This window comes from Acipenser ruthenus, chromosome 7 (genome assembly GCF_902713425.1).
Source record: "Acipenser ruthenus chromosome 7, fAciRut3.2 maternal haplotype, whole genome shotgun sequence".
Lineage (NCBI taxonomy): Eukaryota > Metazoa > Chordata > Actinopteri > Acipenseriformes > Acipenseridae > Acipenser > Acipenser ruthenus.
The window spans coordinates 12696351-12715289 of NC_081195.1; the positions used below are offsets into that span (position 1 = coordinate 12696351).

The 18939-nt window shown below is 37.8% G+C and overlaps 1 protein-coding gene across 3 annotated transcripts in view; it reads right to left on the reverse strand.

Annotated features, from left to right (window-relative positions):
* LOC117415071 (paladin-like) overlaps positions 1–18939 on the reverse strand; it is a 94496-nt gene that overhangs the window by 12555 nt on the left and 63002 nt on the right. For all 3 annotated transcript variants that reach the window (XM_059026396.1, XM_034025010.2, XM_034921861.2), the window contains one exon: positions 599–754. In XM_059026396.1, coding sequence (XP_058882379.1) covers positions 599–754 — 156 coding nt within the window. The remainder of the gene's footprint in view (positions 1–598; positions 755–18939) is intronic.

Here is an 18939-nt window from a genome sequence, read left to right on the forward strand (position 1 = left end):
TTGTAAGGAATGCACATAAATTCCTTCCTTTACTGTATGAGTACAGCTGACCAAACCATGCCAATTGATTAATGGTCCAAAAAAAACAGGAGGTCCCAGACTTTTTGAAGTTCAATGTGTGAAGGACCCAGCGACAATAGAACTAGAATAAGCTTGTAAATTCCACGAGAAAGATCTTATTGAAACTGCAGTTACAGATCACAGCACAGAGGAACTAGGATGTTCAAACAAAACCCACTGACAATCTACACAATTTCCAGCTCTTAACTTCTGACAGCTGTTGCCTTATTTACACCAAAATGCGAGGACCTAGGAGATGACAGAGTTTGATTCAGAATACAAGATTATAGGGACAGAGTTAGGGACCAAGTTATAGGGACAGACCTGGGCAAATTTCATTGAAGCCTGCTTCTCTTAGTAAAGAAATTAGTAAAGATGATACCCTCTGATGGACAGCACTGCAAATCAAGCCTTTTTTTGATGGGAAAACATTAATAACCTATTGAAAAATGTCCATGCAATGTTATATAATCCTCATCATCCAAAACAATCCGTGTTTTCTTTAGAGCAGATGTCTGAGCACCTAGAGTTTCCTTACCTCATACATCCAAATGCTGAAAGGTCTTTGCCAGGAGTCTTTCTTCTCCAAATGTAAGTAAGTGTTGAAGAGGATGAGGTAAACATAGCGCTCCAGGTACTGCAGGCTTTGCAGCTGCAACAGCTGCATTTCTTTCTCACATTTTGCAGTTTTAATCTGAAATTTATAAGAGAAACATGTTTCCATTTTAGCATCATGTAATTGACTTGAGAAGATGTCTTTCATTACTTTACACTGCATAATGGCACAATTTCGAAATATGTTAAATTGTTCCACTGTAAAAAAACAATACAAATGACAATGTTCAAGCCCCCACTCCCCCAAAATAAAATACAAAAAAACATTATGACTGTCAAGACTGGTACAAAATTTAATTTAGGGTTAAAAATGAAGAACTAATATACAACCCAGTTATTCAGCATTGATAGTGAATTAGGCATTAAGACACGCCAAGATATCTGTTGTGAAATTATGCACTGCTATTGTCTTACTGCAATTATAAAATGCACGAAAATGAAGACAAAAGCTTTGTGATGAGGCAAAAAAGATCCATCCAGTGTGACGAATAACAGCACTGCTTGGAATCAGTCACTTGGAATGCTCTGCTCACCCAGGCCATTACATGTTCTAATTACGTCTTTTGGGGCTAGCAGTGTACTTTTGAAATATGTTTTTTTTGTAATGTATCACTCCATAAGAAATATGCATTTCAAATCACATTTAATTTAGCTCTCTCTGGGAATTTATACTTAAAACATTCCACTGACCTTGTCTTAACCGCACAACTCATCAGTCCCAGAATTGGGAACATACACTCCACCACTTATTATAATTATCCTTAATTACCTTTAGTCAAAAGTGTAGAGTTAATCAAGTGCTGTTGCCATCTACTCAGACCATATGGAAACTTTAATAAAGAATGTGAAAAAAAAGACGCAGCAGGCAAAACCAGATGATGCATCAAGTGATAATCAAGGTTTCAATGCTACCAATTAAAGTTTCTAAAGCCAAGTAGAAATGAAACCATGGGGGCTCCCGAGTGGCGCATCCAGTAAAGGCGCTCCACGTGGAGTGCAGGATGCGCTCTATAGTCTGGACACCGCGAGTTCGAGTCCAGGCTATTCCACAGCCCACCGTGGACGGGAGCTCCTAGGGGGCGGCGCACAATTGGCCGAGCGTTGCCCGGTGGGAGGGAGGGTTAAGTCGGCCAGGGTGTCCTTGGCTCACCGCGCACCAGCGACCCCTGTAGTCTGGCTGTGCGCCTGCGGACTTGCCTGTAAGCTGCCTGAGAGCTGCGTTGTCCTCCGACTCCTGGGAACCTCTATACACTAAAAAATGAACAGACACCTTCACTCCATACTTCAGCTAGAGAACCCCTGTCCAATAAAACCACCTGTACGGCTTTGACACATCTAGAGACAAACAATCATCATGCCAGCTCTTTACATGGCCTGTATGTACATTAATAAAACTTCACACCTAGTCCCGACAGCCAGTTCCACTGTTGCCTATTCTGAAGTTAAAAATCCCTCTTCTTGTGCAACTCCTGTTTAATGGCCAATATAAGCCAGAAATGATTTGTATCTGTGACAGCTGGGCCACAAAGAAATATCATAGGGTTGTAAAACGTTTTATGTCTGTGAAACTTAAACATGAACTCCTACATTTAAGAGCTTTACAGAAGCTCAGTAAAACCTCAAAAGTACATCACTGGAATGGAAAACACTACAAGAAATGAAAATTCAGTGAAGATTTTCTGATAGTTTTGCCAAGTGTTTTTCACCCTGGGTGGTTGGGAAGAGGAAAAAATATGAATGAGATGATTTCATCACAGTGTCCTTCCTTTTATGTGTCAGCTTTAAAGAGTGCATGGCAGACTAAAAGGCAACAGGAATACTCTTGACTTAAATGTTAAACTTCTTTGAAAACTGGAACCTAAATGTCTACAAGCGGTGTTGGTAGATTTAACACATTTGTCAGCATTTATTAAGAACTGCCAAACAATATTTTCATAACTGTTGAGCTCAACTAGAATCCATGAAAAACCCATACTCTAATGATCTCTATTCTAATTATATTAGACAATTAGCCAGTACAACTAAAAACTGGGCAAACATTTCACTTTAGTTTAAATTCATATTTTATAGAATAACGACACTCTTAGAACCATAAATGGTTGTCCTACCACACGTATAAACAAGCATGGTATGCTAAATGCCTAAACAAATTCATCTCTTTGAAATCAAAATTACAACCGAGAATTTTAATCATTGTATGTGCATGTAAAAATGTATGTGCGGCACTGACAGGTTTATCAATATATTTAAGTATGACGTGTAAAGACTCTACTTCATTGGATATTTGGAGAAATAATCAGTTCTATAGATATATTTAAAATGTTAAAGTCATACATTCATACATAAGATACATACTGCACACAAACCTCTGTAGAGACACAAAATGGTAATACATACAGCTTCCAGATACTGTAGTGGAGGTATGGACTGAGCTCAATGAAGAAATACAATTAAAAAACCCTTAGATTTACTGCATTTCTACTTGGAATACATTTTCACTGTATAGTTTATAGGTCTTTCAAAAAAATACTTTTCTGCACAATATTTTGATTAATAACCTGCCACCTAGAAGAAAAAAAAAATGTAATTAGGAGCGGTGTTCAGGAACAGCTTCAAAGCTTGTGTCAGAAAAGTTCTACTTCATGGTAAAGGTTGTTTCACAGTCATATGTGTCAATAAGCAGTTCACTTTTAAATCAGAACATGCAAACAAATGACATTCACCAAACAGGTCTGTACTTGATGACTACCGGGCCTCCTTGAAAATGCTACATACAACACTACAGTATGTTTTTGTGATTCTCTATTAACAGGTCTGTAACCATGGCAACTTTACAACTTTGTTGATATCAGCGGCAAGTATTTACTTCAGCAGAGATAAAAACGGAGGGGAATGGCAGACTCTACACTCACAAATATAACTGTTGACTAAACATTCTTTACTAGACAAATGTTAGCTAATTAATACCACTAGCTTTATATATATATATATATATATATATATATATATATATATATATATATATATATACAAATACACACACACACACACACACACACACACACACACACACACACACACACATACAGTGGTTTGCAGAAGTATTCACATTTTGTTGGCACCTGAGCATACTCCACGACGCTTTCAAATTAGACTTTACATGTAGAATCTACACAAACTACTGCATATTGATAAAGTTAAAAAGTGCATATAGAATATAAATAAGTAAGATTTACAGAGAAAAACAGATTAATCTCAGTTGCATACGTATTCAACCCCTTTGCTACTGCAGCCATAACTCAATTATTTTTTTGAAAGTTCACAAAATCAGTGAAATGGTTTTAGCCTGTGTGTTCTCAAAGTGGTTTAACGTGTAGATAATTTCCCTCAGGTATATAAAGACTTTCAAGCTGCAACTCACATAGTGATCCAACAAAGCAACCATGAAGACCAAGGAGGTTTCGAAACAAGTCAGGGATAAAGTGGTAGAGAGGCACAGAGTGGAAATGGGTGTATTGTGTGTCTTTTTGGAGTTGATTTGTGTGATTAATTTACTGTTTACAGACGGGTGCTCATTTGAGACTTTGCTGCCTGCTGGGTTTGGTTGAGAGGAGGGGCAGTGGATGATTGGCTGTGCCGGTCCTCAATCAGCAGGTGGGCGGGTCTCGACCGAGTGTCCGTCAGTTTAAAAACATCCAGTGGAGATCGCTATGGGCGACTGCAACGCCATGTACAGAGGGGAGCTGTGAATATTCGAGAGGAGAGAGTCCGCTCTGCAGGAATGACAGCTATGCAACCCTGAAACTGCAAGCGGTGCTTGTGAAGGCAATGCCCAGCCAAGGCCGTATGAAACAGCAGGAGTCGTTGTATGAATACCTACTCATCGCTGGTAACGTCACATGACCCCTTTGTTTATTTACTTTGTAAAACAAATTTTCGGTCTAAATTCCAAACATTATGTCTGGCGCAAGCCCAACACTGCACATCACCCAGTCAACACCATCTCAACTGTCAAGCATGGTGGTGGCAGCATCATGTTATGGGGATACTTCTCTTCAGCAGGGTCTGTGGAGCTTGTCAGGATAGAGGGGAGAATGGATGGTGCAAAATACAGGTGAATCCTTGAGAAAAACCTGTTTGAGTCAGCCAAGACTCTGAAACTGGGGAGGAAATTCACATTTCAGCAGGACAATGACCCAAAGCACAAAGCCAAAGCCACACTGGAGTGGTTGAACAAGAAGAGAATTAATGTTTTTGAGTGGCCCAGTCAAAGTCCTGACTTGAATCCAATCGAAAATTTATGAAAATTTATATCCCCAACAAACTTATCAGAACTGGAGCAATTCTCCCGTAAAGAATGGGCAAAAATGTCACCATCCTACTATGCAAAGCTAGTAGAGACCTATCCAAAAAGACTCATAGCAGTAATTGCTGCAAAAGGTGCTTCAACCAAGTACTGACTTAAGGGGCTGAATACTTATGCAACCAGTAAATTTCATTTTGTACATTTTCTTTGCAAGTTTTGCTGACATTTAACCTCCTCCTCATATAACAGTGTTCAGTTTAACCACTACAGCTTTGAATAAAAAAAAAGTTTGTTTGAAAAACTGTGCATACATTATTTGTAATTCAACAAAATGTGACATTATTGGTAGGGATATTATATATATATATATATATATATATATATATATATATATATATAGAGAGAGAGAGAGAGAGAGAGAGAGAGAGAGAGAGAGAGAGAGAGAGAGATGAAATATTAATTTACTATTAGATACAAATTCTTTTTACAGGTATTTTAAGTAATTAAGACAATGATCAGAAATTGCCTGTCATGACAAACAAACTTTCTACTTCTTCAATTTCACCCAGAGACCAGTGGAGTACTTGCCTAACTCCTCCAACTGATCAGCCCAGAGATCCTGTAGACATTATGTGTGAAACAACTTGGCCATTCCATTTATGTCCCCTTTCCTGAAAGGAAACCCCTCACCTCGTTACTAGACATTCCCAGTTCCTGCTTTGGGAGATTGGGATCAGGAAATAATCTTCTAAGGAGTCCATTTGGGGTATTCTCTCTGTTGTGAATGAACAGAAGGGAGGACCTTAAATGAGGTCTCGTTTTTCTTCTTCATGTATTCTCAGTAGAATTAATACAAAAGTAGTAGGGGTTTTAATCGATTAAAGATTAATCGATTAATCACACCCGTGGCTTTTGATCGATTAAAAAAATATTGATCGATTAATCTAATCTACCTACGTAATGCGTAAAAAAGTGCATAAGAAAAACTAGAAAAATGGCAGAGGGTACATCGAAAGATGGTGGCAAGCGTGCTACAGGAAGATATACCAAACACTTTACCATAGAAGCCAAGGAAGGAAAAAAGACTGCAACTTGCAAGATTTGCTCTTCGGTGCTTTCCTTTCACGACAGTAGAGTTTATCATATCATCTGAGTCGCAAGTAAGTTTATTTTTCTTTTATACAGCGTATACATTTAATATTAATCTAATAATTCAATTAAAATAAAAACTCAAATCAGTATTTTATTACGTTATACTAAAAAGGGCACTTTTTTTACATTGTATTTGGCTGAAAGAAGTGGAAGCAGGCAGTACTGCGCAAACAAAAATTCCGTGCTTCCCGATTGCAAGAAGAAAGAACTGAATACAGATATTGCAAAGTGGATTGCAATTAACTCTTGTCCTCTGTCTATTACGGAAGATGCTGGTTTTGCAAGTTGCAACTGGTTGCTCAGCATAAGTTCCACCATGTTACCAAACCATCTCTGATCAGATTAATTGTTTATGCGAAACACAGAGGGCTAATCCAGGACCAGCAGTAGAATGTAGGAGGGATCAAGATTACTGCCAATTTCTGTACAAGCATTTAGAACCGGAGCTACTTTGGATTAACGGCTCATTATATTGAAGGCTGGCAGCTTGAATCAAAAACTTTAGATGTAATTGAAGTACCAGAGCGACACACAGCGGAAGTATGTGGTAGAGGTATTACTGAAGTGATTCAGAAATGGTGAATCGAGTCTTAGGTTGTTGCAATTTTGTCTGACTGTGGAAGAAATATTGTTAAGGGCATTGTGGAGCACATGGCTTACGATAATGTGAACTGTCTTGCGCAGAGAGCAGTCGCTGCAGGTTTTAAAGCTGCATCTATGCATGATCTGATGTCAAAATGCAGGAAGATAGTTGGGCATTTTAAGCATTCATCAGCCAAAGTAACCAACCTGGCTTTTGCCTGCAAGGATAAATAAATTAAACACCTGAATCTTGTACAAGATGTAGCAACACGTTGGTTTTCGTCGTTAGCAATGGCAGAAAGGCTTGTAATGCAAAAGGAGGCAATTATTTCTGTGCTTAGCAACAATGACAAGTTTGGCATAACACTGAGCCAGACCGAGTTTTCGCGCCTAGAAAACTTGATTAAACTACTTAAACAAGTAAAGGAGATCAGCGTTTCCTTAGGCGGTGAGAGCTATGTAACAGGGAGCTGTTCCATTTTTGCCATCTGTAAATTGGCGCAAATAATGGGTGCTAATGAAGACGACCCAGCCTATGTGATCAGATTAGAAAATGCATTCCATGGATACATGCAGGAGTTGCCGGCTCACAGTTTACTACAGGAAGCGGCAGCAGTGGATCCACGTTTCAAATGTGAAAAAAAGGAAGAAATCTATCAACGCATACTGGAGAACCTTGCTGGCATGCATGATGAAAAACAATATGAATCAATGGAGCCGCCTTTGAAAAAAATGACAATGATCTTGCTGACGACAGTTATTCTGAGGATGACACTGAAAGCAACAAAAGAAAATGTGAGCTTGACATGTACAGGGTGATGAAGCCTGAACCGCTGGAAACAGATCCACTTGATTTTTGGGAAAAAAAAACAAAGCTGCCTTCCCCAGAATGGCTGCTTTTGCGAAGAGGTGCCTTTGTATTACAGCCACCTCAGTACCTGTGAAAGACTGTTCAGCTCAGCAGGATGCATAGTTGAGGCGAGACGAAGCTCACTTCTTCTGGATAACATCGAAAAATCTTGTATGTTTGAAAAATTGGCTAGTTTAGAGAACTAGCTATGTATTTTTTTTGTTTTTTTTTCACCAATTAAAATTTTGACTCTTAAAGTTCCCCCCCCTTTTTCACTCATTTTGTAATCACAATTTACTAAACTCCGCCTACCACCAAGACTCTCCTCCAAAAACACAATCCAGCTATAAGGCAATCGCAGGATTTTTGAGGCAACACCAAAGGGTTCCTTCAGAATCCCTGTAAGTCACTGGCAAATTGTCGGTAAAGTAAACAAAGTTGCCTGTTAGACGTGACAAATGCGTTAAAAAAATAGCATTTATAGGAAGTGTTACTTTTAATTGTCTTTCACTACAATTTAATGCAGTTTCACTGTAATTGCATATTATACCAAATTAGTAAGAATAATCGATTAATTAATCGTCCAAATGGTGTAATTAATCGATCAAAAGAAAATGCCATGATTAAAACCCCTAAAAAGTAGCCAATTGTAAGTCAGGGATTGTCTCAGCTAAATCAGGTTTCCGAGCAAAGCGGTCATTAACGCTTCAAAGCTAATGGGACTTTAGAGTACAAAAAACATGTTTTATTGTACGTAGGATTCATAATACATTAAAAAGGTAAAACTATGTTTATTTATATAATTTCAAAATCTATCCCATAGCAAGTATTTTGGTTAGCAGAGTAATCTACACTTGTCTTCAATTAAAATTAAATATACACTAAAGGTTAGCTTCTGACCCCAATGCAAGTCTGGCTTTCTTTTTGCAAGGTCACACAAGGTTAAGTTAGTCTGTGTTTACAGCTCAAGGCAATTCTAGCCCCAAAGGACCCCCAACAGCTGGAAAATGGTTTTCCTAAGTATGTGAACAGCAAAGACAAAACAGCTAACAAACTATGAATTGATACACCTTCTATAAAGAGTTTGACCTCACATTATCCTGGGAACTTTAGAAACAGACTTTACACAAGAGAATAACCTTTAAGTCAGAGCAAAAGGGTTGGTTTAAACATTATATATATAACAGATGATTTATTTAATCATAGCTCTTCCTGCCAGACAAACTAAAACAAACACCAACAACAATTCCAATTTTAAATTAAGCACTGCATATTTTAGTTGGATGGGGCTGAATGCAGTCAGTTTGTAATTACAATACAGTCCACTGAAACCATATCTTGGTGAAAAGGGAAAGTAAGCGGAGTGCCAGTAAATAAGGTTTGTCAGTTGCATGTTCAAAGTTATGCACTTGGCAACACACCAGGAGAAAAATAATCCTGATGGCGCTATTCAAATGTCTAGGAATTATGTTGTCTGGCAAATGCTAAGAAATAAATAAAAATAAATAAATAAATAAATAAATACATAAATAAATAAATAAATAAATAAATAATAATAATAATAATAATAATAATAATAATAATAATAATAATAATAATAATAATAATAATTAAAACACTGAAGATCTTTTGGCTTTTTGCATTATATGATAATATGCACAGTTCAAATACACTTCTATATAAGTAAAAGTGACTGCTACTTCCTGGTACAAAATAATTTCCTGTGCTGTAGCTCAATTTCAATCCAATGATCTAGGGCAGTGTGTGGAGTAGTGGTTAGGGCTCTGGACTCTTGACCGGCGGGTCGTGGGTTCAATCCCCAGTGGGGGACACTGCTGTTGTACCCTTGAGCAAGGTACTTTACCTAGATTACTCCAGTAAAAACCCAACTGTATAAAAGGGTAATTGTATGTAAAAATAATGTGATATCTGTATAATGTAAAATAATGTATAATGTGATACCTTGTAACAATTGTAAGTCGCCCTGGATAAGGGCGTCTGCTAAGAAATTAATAATAATAATTACAATCAGGTTACGTCACCTAACACACAGAAAGTGATTAGATACCAGGAATTGGTTTTAGTCATTCTTAAGACTCTAAAGAACCATAGTCACTAGGTTTCCAAGATTACTGCAATCACAATTTACTGTATGTAATCTTCATTGCCATTTTTAATTGTCAGTTTCACTTCTGTTGTACTCAAGTATAATATGGTAATCCTTCTCAAATTATTTTAAGTGAACTTCCTTGGTTTGATAATAACTGTTAATTACCGGATGCATACTGATCTGTAAAAGCCTGTTCTAGAAAATCTTCTAAAAAGTTAGACAATCTTATTTGTTGTAGTTTCTTAGGGGAGGCTTTTTCTGCTTAGGAAGAAGGTTAGTCTTAATGACCCATGATTGTGATAAGTGGTATAATTGAGGAAAATGTAATTTCAAGTTGTTTATCCTAAAAAAACTGATTTTCTAATCAGTTTTACACTAAAACTGCAACCATCTGTTTGACATCTGCCGTTTAACTCTTCGAAATGGGCAATGAAAATCTTAAGTGGATCAGTTTCTGTAAGTCACACGGTCTGGCTGCAGCTAGTCCATGAAGTGATTCTGTACCAGTAAGCAGCAAACACTTTTCAGCTATAGTCTCATATTTGACATATCAGCATACAATACAAGCAAAGAAACAACTCATCTTTAATTACTTGGTAAGCAAGATTTCAGTGAATGATGCTTACATTGTTTGTGCTGTTATAATATTGAAAATGTAGGTTTAATGTGGTTTAACTATAAGTAAAAAAAAAAACAGCTTTAACAATTGTCATATCATATGCACTGACAATTTAGTAAATGCAAATGAGGAATAACAACACATATATTATGATTTAAATACCATTGCAATACACTAGTAAAACAAGCCTTAAAACCTCAAGCAGCTGCACTTTATACAACAAATATAAATAAACATGATTACTGTACATCCACGCCAACCAAACAAGAAACAGCTTCGGTCTAAGCTGATGCCTTTCCATGCAGTGCCAAGTCTTTGTCAGCCAGTCTATAGTAAAGCCTTCATGCAATCAATGTGGCCATCAGGAAACTATTAGTTTAGTTTTTTCTTTAAAAAAAGAAAACAAAAAGTGCCACTTTACTATTTAAGTCCATGTTGGTTTCCAAGTTACACCTAAATCAAACAGAAATATCCACATTCCATGATAATCACATCAAAGTTTGCATTTAAGCAGGCTCAAGCATACTTCTAGTATAGGAAAAAAGCTCAAATTGTAAATTACATCCAAACATGGATTTAAAAAAAAACCAAATGGAAGGCTGTTGCGGTCTACACAACTGTTGGAGCTTACATTTGGGGCTTACTGCTTACTGAATGTCATCATGAGATTGATCTAGAGATGGTTAAGCCAATTCTCACAGATTTATAGGACGTTCAAGCACAAACAGGCTAAAATAAACTCATTTAACTTTTTGCAGACTGAACTCGAGCTTCCAGTTAAGATGAAAGGCTAGTGATTCAACCCGCTTAACCAAGTGGGATTTAAATGACACAGCAATACGTTATATAACTGTTTTGTACACACACATGCACAAACAAGACCTACACAAAGCAAGACCTACGCCAACCACACTCACTAAATAAAAGTTCCAGCTAAATCCAGAACAGATGCAATTTCTTTTTTTTCAATCCTGTTGGTCTGGGAAGGGCAGTCGAAACGCATGTGGACAAGTGCATGGATATGTGACAGAGATGAAAATCAATCAATAATGAAAACACCCATGTATACATACATTTTTATGAATTACAGTATTGCTATTATTTTTGTCTGCTTTTCATTGTTACAATGCATTCAAAGTAGGATTTGCTCTGCTTTTTTGTAATGCCTGGTCTGGTTTTTCAAGAGAATGTATTATTATTAAATTATACCTGAGCACCAGGATTGCCGTACTCACCGTTATAGACTGGCGCGCACAAGAACCAGGATAGTATGAGATAGTATGGAAAAGGACCAATACTGCAAGTGAGAGACAACACAGGACATACTATACTATAAGTAACAAGAGTCTATTAATGTTTGTGAAGAATGATTTGCCGATACAGTATGTGTTTTTGTTTATAAATACATTTGCAAAATCGGCAAGGTTCTTCTTTACAAAGTGATAGCAACTTTGGTGGCAACCCTCTGCATTCAAAACAAGTCATATTTACATACGTTGATACCCTTGTAGCACTTACTATGGAGCACAGCTGGCTAGCCAATACAAATCAACCTTTTTACTATTACAACCCAAAGAATAGCCTTGTTCTGTAAAATAGTAAGTCTTAGACCATAATATAACATTTGTATAAAGAGATTGGAGTATATAATACACTGCAGCGTAATGACAGTTCCATTAGATTATCTGGCATTTTCTCATGGCAACTTTTTGGAGCATAGCTTGGCAATGGAAGAACCTGTCATCACTAAAGGAATGACAGACAAGTTCAAGAAACATGCTGCAATAATTGATTCTGACATCCGTCAGTAAAGTAAACCAGCAGGGGCTACTGTACAGTTTCTATGTTTGCGTTTCAGTTTTAGAAGCAATTTAATTGATACCTCGTCAGAACTAAATTCTTCTAATGCAGTCAGAAACTGTACGTTTCTATGGGTTTTGTCATACCGATAGTAACACCCTGCTATTTAAGTACATTAACCCTTTGGTACAAACAATCTTAAGAGGACTGAAGATCAACAGGCAAGCTCCACCCAAACAACGTTGTTACCAAGCTGCTAATCACAGGAGGTGAGGCCCAGGCTGGGAAATGATCTTTGTGGACCCCCAGTTAAGACCGGCAAATAGTGTTCAAATCAGCAAGATCACCCATGCAGTACTGGTTTTACCAGATCTGCCACTAAGGACCTCAACATTACAGAATAACATCACAGAATAATGCATGAGGAGATGGGGTTAAAATTGTGCCTACCGCTAAAGTAGCTGCAATATATATATTTTCTTTATTTAGCCTATTAACTAGAGGAAACTAAGAATAGCAGCGAGCTGCATTAGCTGCTGGCTTTCCTACAACATGCACCTGCTAAGAATTCCTGCTGACTCAGCAGTAAGGCATAGGCTGGGCATTGGGGTCACTTTCTCTCTTTCATATCCTCGGGTCAAGCCTATTATCGGCACTCTTCCTAACATACAATAACTCAAGAGAACAGCCCCCATTGGAGGCTGTGTGGAGACAGGACATTCTCAACATCTCTCCTGTGATTATGAGTTCCAGCCCTGATGGCAGTGAGCCTTGGAAGTGGAGGGCCATTGAGCTAACACACTAGTACATTAAACCCCAGCTTCTGAAAAGGGAAAGAGCAGAGATCATGCTTCAAGCTGGGTAAGGCTGATCCTGTCACAATGTAAGACAAATACACAATGTAATCTAAATCCCTGGTGTGCCCAGTTTGAATGAAAACTGTGCAGTGATCTGCAATTCCTGACAGAAGTAAAGATTCTGATACCAACTGGTGAAGAATGTCGTAACTAATGTCGTATCACAACTGAGTTAGCGGTTCTAAAGATCAGGTATAGGAAACTGGCTCTCCCAGCCCATTCCATTGAATTACTTAATGCTGAAGATCAATCCTTAATAAGCGAGTACCAGGTTGGAACAAAATGCTGCATATGTGGTTCTCTAGATATTTTTTTAAACTAGTCACGTACAGTACAGGAGACTTTGTTGGGGTGATAACCAGTGTACAAGAGTACGAATCAGGAATCCCTGCAAGTCTTTGAATGCTGATCAAATTCTAAATATACCAACTGTATTCCAAAACCTTTAGTTTTAATATCAGGTGAAATATCCATGGATTATATTTAACATGTAAATACTGAATGCATGCTTTCAATTAAGATGATGGATCTGTTTCACTTGTAAAAAAAGTTTCTCTATGTTTTAAGAATGTAAACAAACAGAGGAAACTGTCATTTAATGAGTAAAATTAGCTGTTTTGGGATCATTCAGATTACTGTTTGTATGCAACGTACAAAGCACCTCTCTCTCGCGGCCTCTCTTTGGCCAGGAAGGAAGTGGCTGCCAGCTGTGTTCAAAATCAAACCATGCCCCTTCCCTGAAAAAATATTCCCATTTAAATTATCAATAAACCATGTGTCTGTGTTCAGTCTAAAATATAACATATTACTGAGGCTTGTGGATGGCTTCGGGTGCATTATTGAACCAAAAGCTCAAGCTCATCTACTGTGTGTGACTTCTCTTTTGTAAAACACATTATATAGTGCATGAAATAAAGTCTTTCAGTGTTGTAATGAGACAGGTCTTGTAATACATTAAACAATGACCTTTACTGCAATAGTTTTTCTTTCTTATTTGCGATTTTAGCATACCTTTTCCTCAGGGTGCCCATTATTTTAATTTTTTATTATTTTTTTTTTTAAAGGGCATCCTCAAAACAAAACATCTAGAGGCTCCCGAGTGGTGCATCCGGTAAAGGCGTTCCGTGTGGAGTGCAGGATGCGCCCTATAGCCTGGCGGTCGCTGGTTCAAGTCCAGGCTATTCCACTGCCGACCGTGGATGAGAGTTCCCAAGAGGCAGCTCACAATTGGCCGAGCGTCGCCCAGGTGGGGAGGGATTAGGTCAGCCAGGGTGTCCTCGGCTCTCCATGCACCAGCGACTCCTGTAGACTGGCCAGGCGCCTGCGGGCTTGCATGTAAGCTGCCCAGAGCTGCGCTGTCCCCCGACGCTGTAGCTCTGAGGTGGCTGCATGATGGGCCTGCAGAGTGAAAAGAAGCGGTCGGTTGACGACACGCACTTCGGAGGACAGCGTGTGTTCGTCTTCGCGGGGTGGTACCGGTGAGCTGAGCCTAAAATAATACAATTGGCTATTTCAAATTGGGAGATAAATGGGGTAAAAATTAAATTGGCGATTACTAAATTATTTTTAAAAAATAAATAAATAAAAACGCATCTATTAGGAACCTTTAATTATTTCTGGGAGCGCTTAAATTGAGATTGTCGTATTAACAATGTATACAGTAATTTGATTATCCAAAATTCAAATCTATTTAAAAAATAATAATAAATAAAAAAAACACCTTTAAAACAGAATTCCAATCCGACAATGATAAAAATAGTTGTGGTCAGACATTTATTTTAAAATTACTGGTCAATGGCAGTAAAACATCACTGACAAGTCTCATATTGGACCATGTGTCAGGAATGGCCAATCTATTGCATACTCTTGATTGCTCGGGGTGTATTAGGGTGCTCTGGCATGGAGTCAGCCTTAAATGCTCCAGAATGTTTTTAATGGCAAGGTTTGTCTTACAGTAAAAAAAAAAGGTTAGTGTAGCATCAGCAGTCTGCCAGAGCCAAAGCAACCAGCATGCTGTCTGCATAACAATGAAGGGGTTGGTGGCAATGGATCAAACTGGGATATTTCATTTTGTAACTTAGAATGCTTCTTCCTGAGGTAGTGCATGCAAGGCAGCTCAACTTCCAGCAGTGGGAAAAATTGCAAGACACTTTTTTACACACTAAAATACTGTACTTTATAGAGACTTTGGTAAACAGGTGGGCTGTGGCATTTGTATAAGCCTTGCACATTTACAGCTTGAACTTACTGCATTATACGCTTAAAATGCATATGGTGTTTGCAATATATTGAGCATGGCCACGTCACTGATTTCCTAACTAGGACACGGGAAAGTAAACAAATTATAATTCTACAATTCTACTGCTACACTGCACAGACAAATCATGTTCTGCCTCTGTAAGAGGCTAAGGAATATTCCAAACCACTGTCTCCTAATAATCCTGGGCCTCTTAGGGCAAAACCTTTAGTGCTCAGACCTTGCTCAATGTCAAAGGTGAAACCCATAACCCAGCAAGCCTTTGAATTGTAATGATAAATGTTCCAGGAACAGCCGCACACTGTGAAATAGTGTTTTGCCAAAACTGGACAACATTCCAGCACTGCAGAACCCATTCTGACTTGACAGAGTTAATATACAGCCTTAAAAAGTAAAGCGTATTCTGGAATAATATTTATTAAAACATTATACAGTTAGGTCAACATATTTAATGACAATTATCTATACTTGTTAAAAACATGTATGGTTTTCCATAGGCTGCATGAGACACATTCTGTGGGAAAGATGTATACTTTCCCACTCCTCTTTCTTTTGTTGGTAAAGCTGGATCATGTGAAAGGTGAAGTGGTGGGGGCGCTGCAAACAGTCTTCTTATTTATGCACAGCTGAAGATCTCGGTCAGACACAGAGCCAAGTCTCTTACTGCGACTCAACCCAATGTTTCTACCCTGCCCTTAAGGAACTGCTCTCCACTGAATAAGCTGGCAGTCCATTTGACATAATGGTTTTAATACAGGGTCTTTATTTAAAGCAATAGCAGCCAATTGAATTTCAACTGCACCACTTCAGGATCATTTCCCTTTTTAACTACTGGTTTAAATCCGGCAACCTAAAGGAGGTTTGGAAAAAACATTTTTTAAAAGCAGTAGACATTGAGAAAACGCTCATTCTGATGGTCACAACCCAGTGTGTTTTGAAACCAAGGGTACCAAAAGTGATTGACTTTGGCAGGCAGTCACATCTCTAAGAAAGGGTGCAGTACAGATCTGGATTTGTAATCACAATATTACCCAATACTGCTTATTTCCTAGAAGTAGGGGTCTACCTAAATTGTGATTTCGTGGAAATCGGGAAATTGAGGGGTCACCACGAAATTCACCTCTTTTACAGAGAGAAAAAAAAAGAAACCTCATTTAAATGAACTACGTATCTTCCTTCTGTAGACAGGCTTTTTTTATTCCTTCGCCGTCCTGTGTGCATTGCACTTAGGCAAAAAAAAAAAAAAAATCCTTAGACAAATAACATTTACAAAAAAATACTGCAAAGCGGTTAACGTTCTTGTTTACTGTTCAAATGACAATGATGTTTTAATCAGCCTATCAGTGCATCTGTACTGGCTTTTCTGTGACCCGTACAGCACTGTACAGTAGGGGGTGGGACAAAATCAATGCTGCATTGTTTTGATTTAGGTTGCTAACATCTAGTTTTCAGCATTGGAGGTAAAATACCAGAAATGGACGACAAAGCAAAAAAAGCAAAGTATATTTTGGCTGATGATCGTGTCAAGATATTTTCCACAGAAACTATGCATGCAGATGGAGGTAATTGTTTTGCACATCTTGTAATGTGTCTTTGGAGAAAATACGATTGATCGCTATTTAACTTCAGAATCACACATTAAACAAAAGGCTACTACAGAGGCTGCTGAACAGAACCTAAAATAAACAGCTTTCAGAAAACAAACTGGAAAGTCAGTGCAGACAAAAAGTATTCTTGTCGGTTGTAGGTAGGCAAGTTAAAACAATACTGCAGGTGCGATCTAGCACAGCCACCTCGCTTCAAACAACCTGCTGTTTACTTTTTAAACGCAGTTAGAATTTTAGACCCGAATAGGCAAGTTTTCTTTGTTTTGACTTTGGTACTAATAAAATACATTATTGGATGGGACAAATAACATGACAACGAACGTACTGGATATATTGCCTTTATTAAAGTATGCCAGATGCCCTTGGGTAACCGAGTTTTGGGACTGTTTCTAATTGATTTCCACATCTGTATAGCTTGGCAAAGCTTTGCCTTACACTTCCAACCAATTCAGTGGATGCAGACGTGCAGTCTGAATGCATGGGCAAGTCCACACCAGACAGAAAATGTCGGCAGCAACTGCTAGGGGATGTTGCATGCTTGCCTTTAACATTTGACAGCACTCTGTTTTAGTAAGGAAGCACGTACCACTATTTTTAGGCTTTTATAGTGCTCTGAAATATTGTCTACTTAGGTTTATTTAATGTTTAAACAGATCCGCGAAATCTTGGTATTGGTTAATTGATTTAGAGACGCCATGCTTTCTTGGCTGCTGTTATAGGAACTGACTCACTGTTGATCAAAACTAAAATTAGTTATTGATTTTGTTAAAAAAATGTATTACATATATACTGGTTAGTAAATAATATTTAACAAAAACCTTTTTTTGTCTTGCATCATGTAAAATATTGAGTAATCTAAAAGGAATACAGTAATACAATGGACACAATGCAATCGGATGAACTCGGTAATGATGTTATCTTTACTTGGAGCTCAGGACAATAGTGTAGGTTGATTCATATTTTGTCAGTTGATCATTTGGAAGACTCGTGCCTGTGCAAACCTGTATTAACATTCACTTGAACTAAACAGTCATACTCTTACCAGCCAGTCAATCACATTTAGGGCTGATTTTGCTGTATACTCATTTGCTTAAGAACACTATTGTGCAAAATGATTTTGCACAAGTTATACCATATGCATATGCAGAGTAAAGATGACAGTAGTTATTTTTAAATGAGTAGTCCAGACTTTGTTTTAACGTATCTCCAGTGACACAGAGATGAATCCAATGACTGCTGTGTTGTTAAAGTCATTCAGCCATTTATATTAAATCTTCCAAAGACAAGAAAAGGCTTTGCTTTTATAAGGCAAATTGATCTAAAGTACAGTGTGCAAACTTCTGTCTGCTGGACATGTGTTGTCAATTACCAGTCTATGCGGTTGCTGAGGTAAAAAGGACAGTGAGTTCCTCCATATCAGCCCCCCCCAAGGTTACCAAGTCTTCTAGGACTGCACAACTGGCTATTCACCCTTTCCCAAATATAATTATTCCCAATGAAATCTGTCCAAAATATGCTGTACAAATCTTGATATTTAACATTAAATCAGAATACTTACTAAATGGCACGGGTAATTCAATTTCAGTAGGTACTGTATTACATCCACGATAAAACAATATCTGCATGATTATCAATTAATCTACCTGGAGTTTATGCTAGCATTCATTTCCGACATCCTGACGCTTTGTCTATCAAATAAGAACATTAAAAGTATAATCCTATTCTTGGAACCATTCTGAAAACGCATTAATAATATAATGGGGAGGACTTTAGATAAAGGGACATAGATAACCGTATAATAGCATTGCAATAAAAAGTATTTTACTTGGTAACTGCTGGGGAATAAGAGTGTAGGTTACATAGAAATGGCTAGACCCATGGCATTACCAAACAAAATGTTGTTTGTTACCTTTCCAGGAAACATTGGTAATTACCCACTTATTATATAGTATTTAGTTGCCTTTTCATGCCCTGCAATGTAAAGTGTTGTCAAATAATCTTATTATACAATGCAAAATGGAGAACTGTAAAACTTAGCTATGACTCCTAAATCACCACTGTGCCACTGTAAAAGGAAAAATAAATGATCTCATCTGCCCACCTTAAAATCATTGATGTACTAAC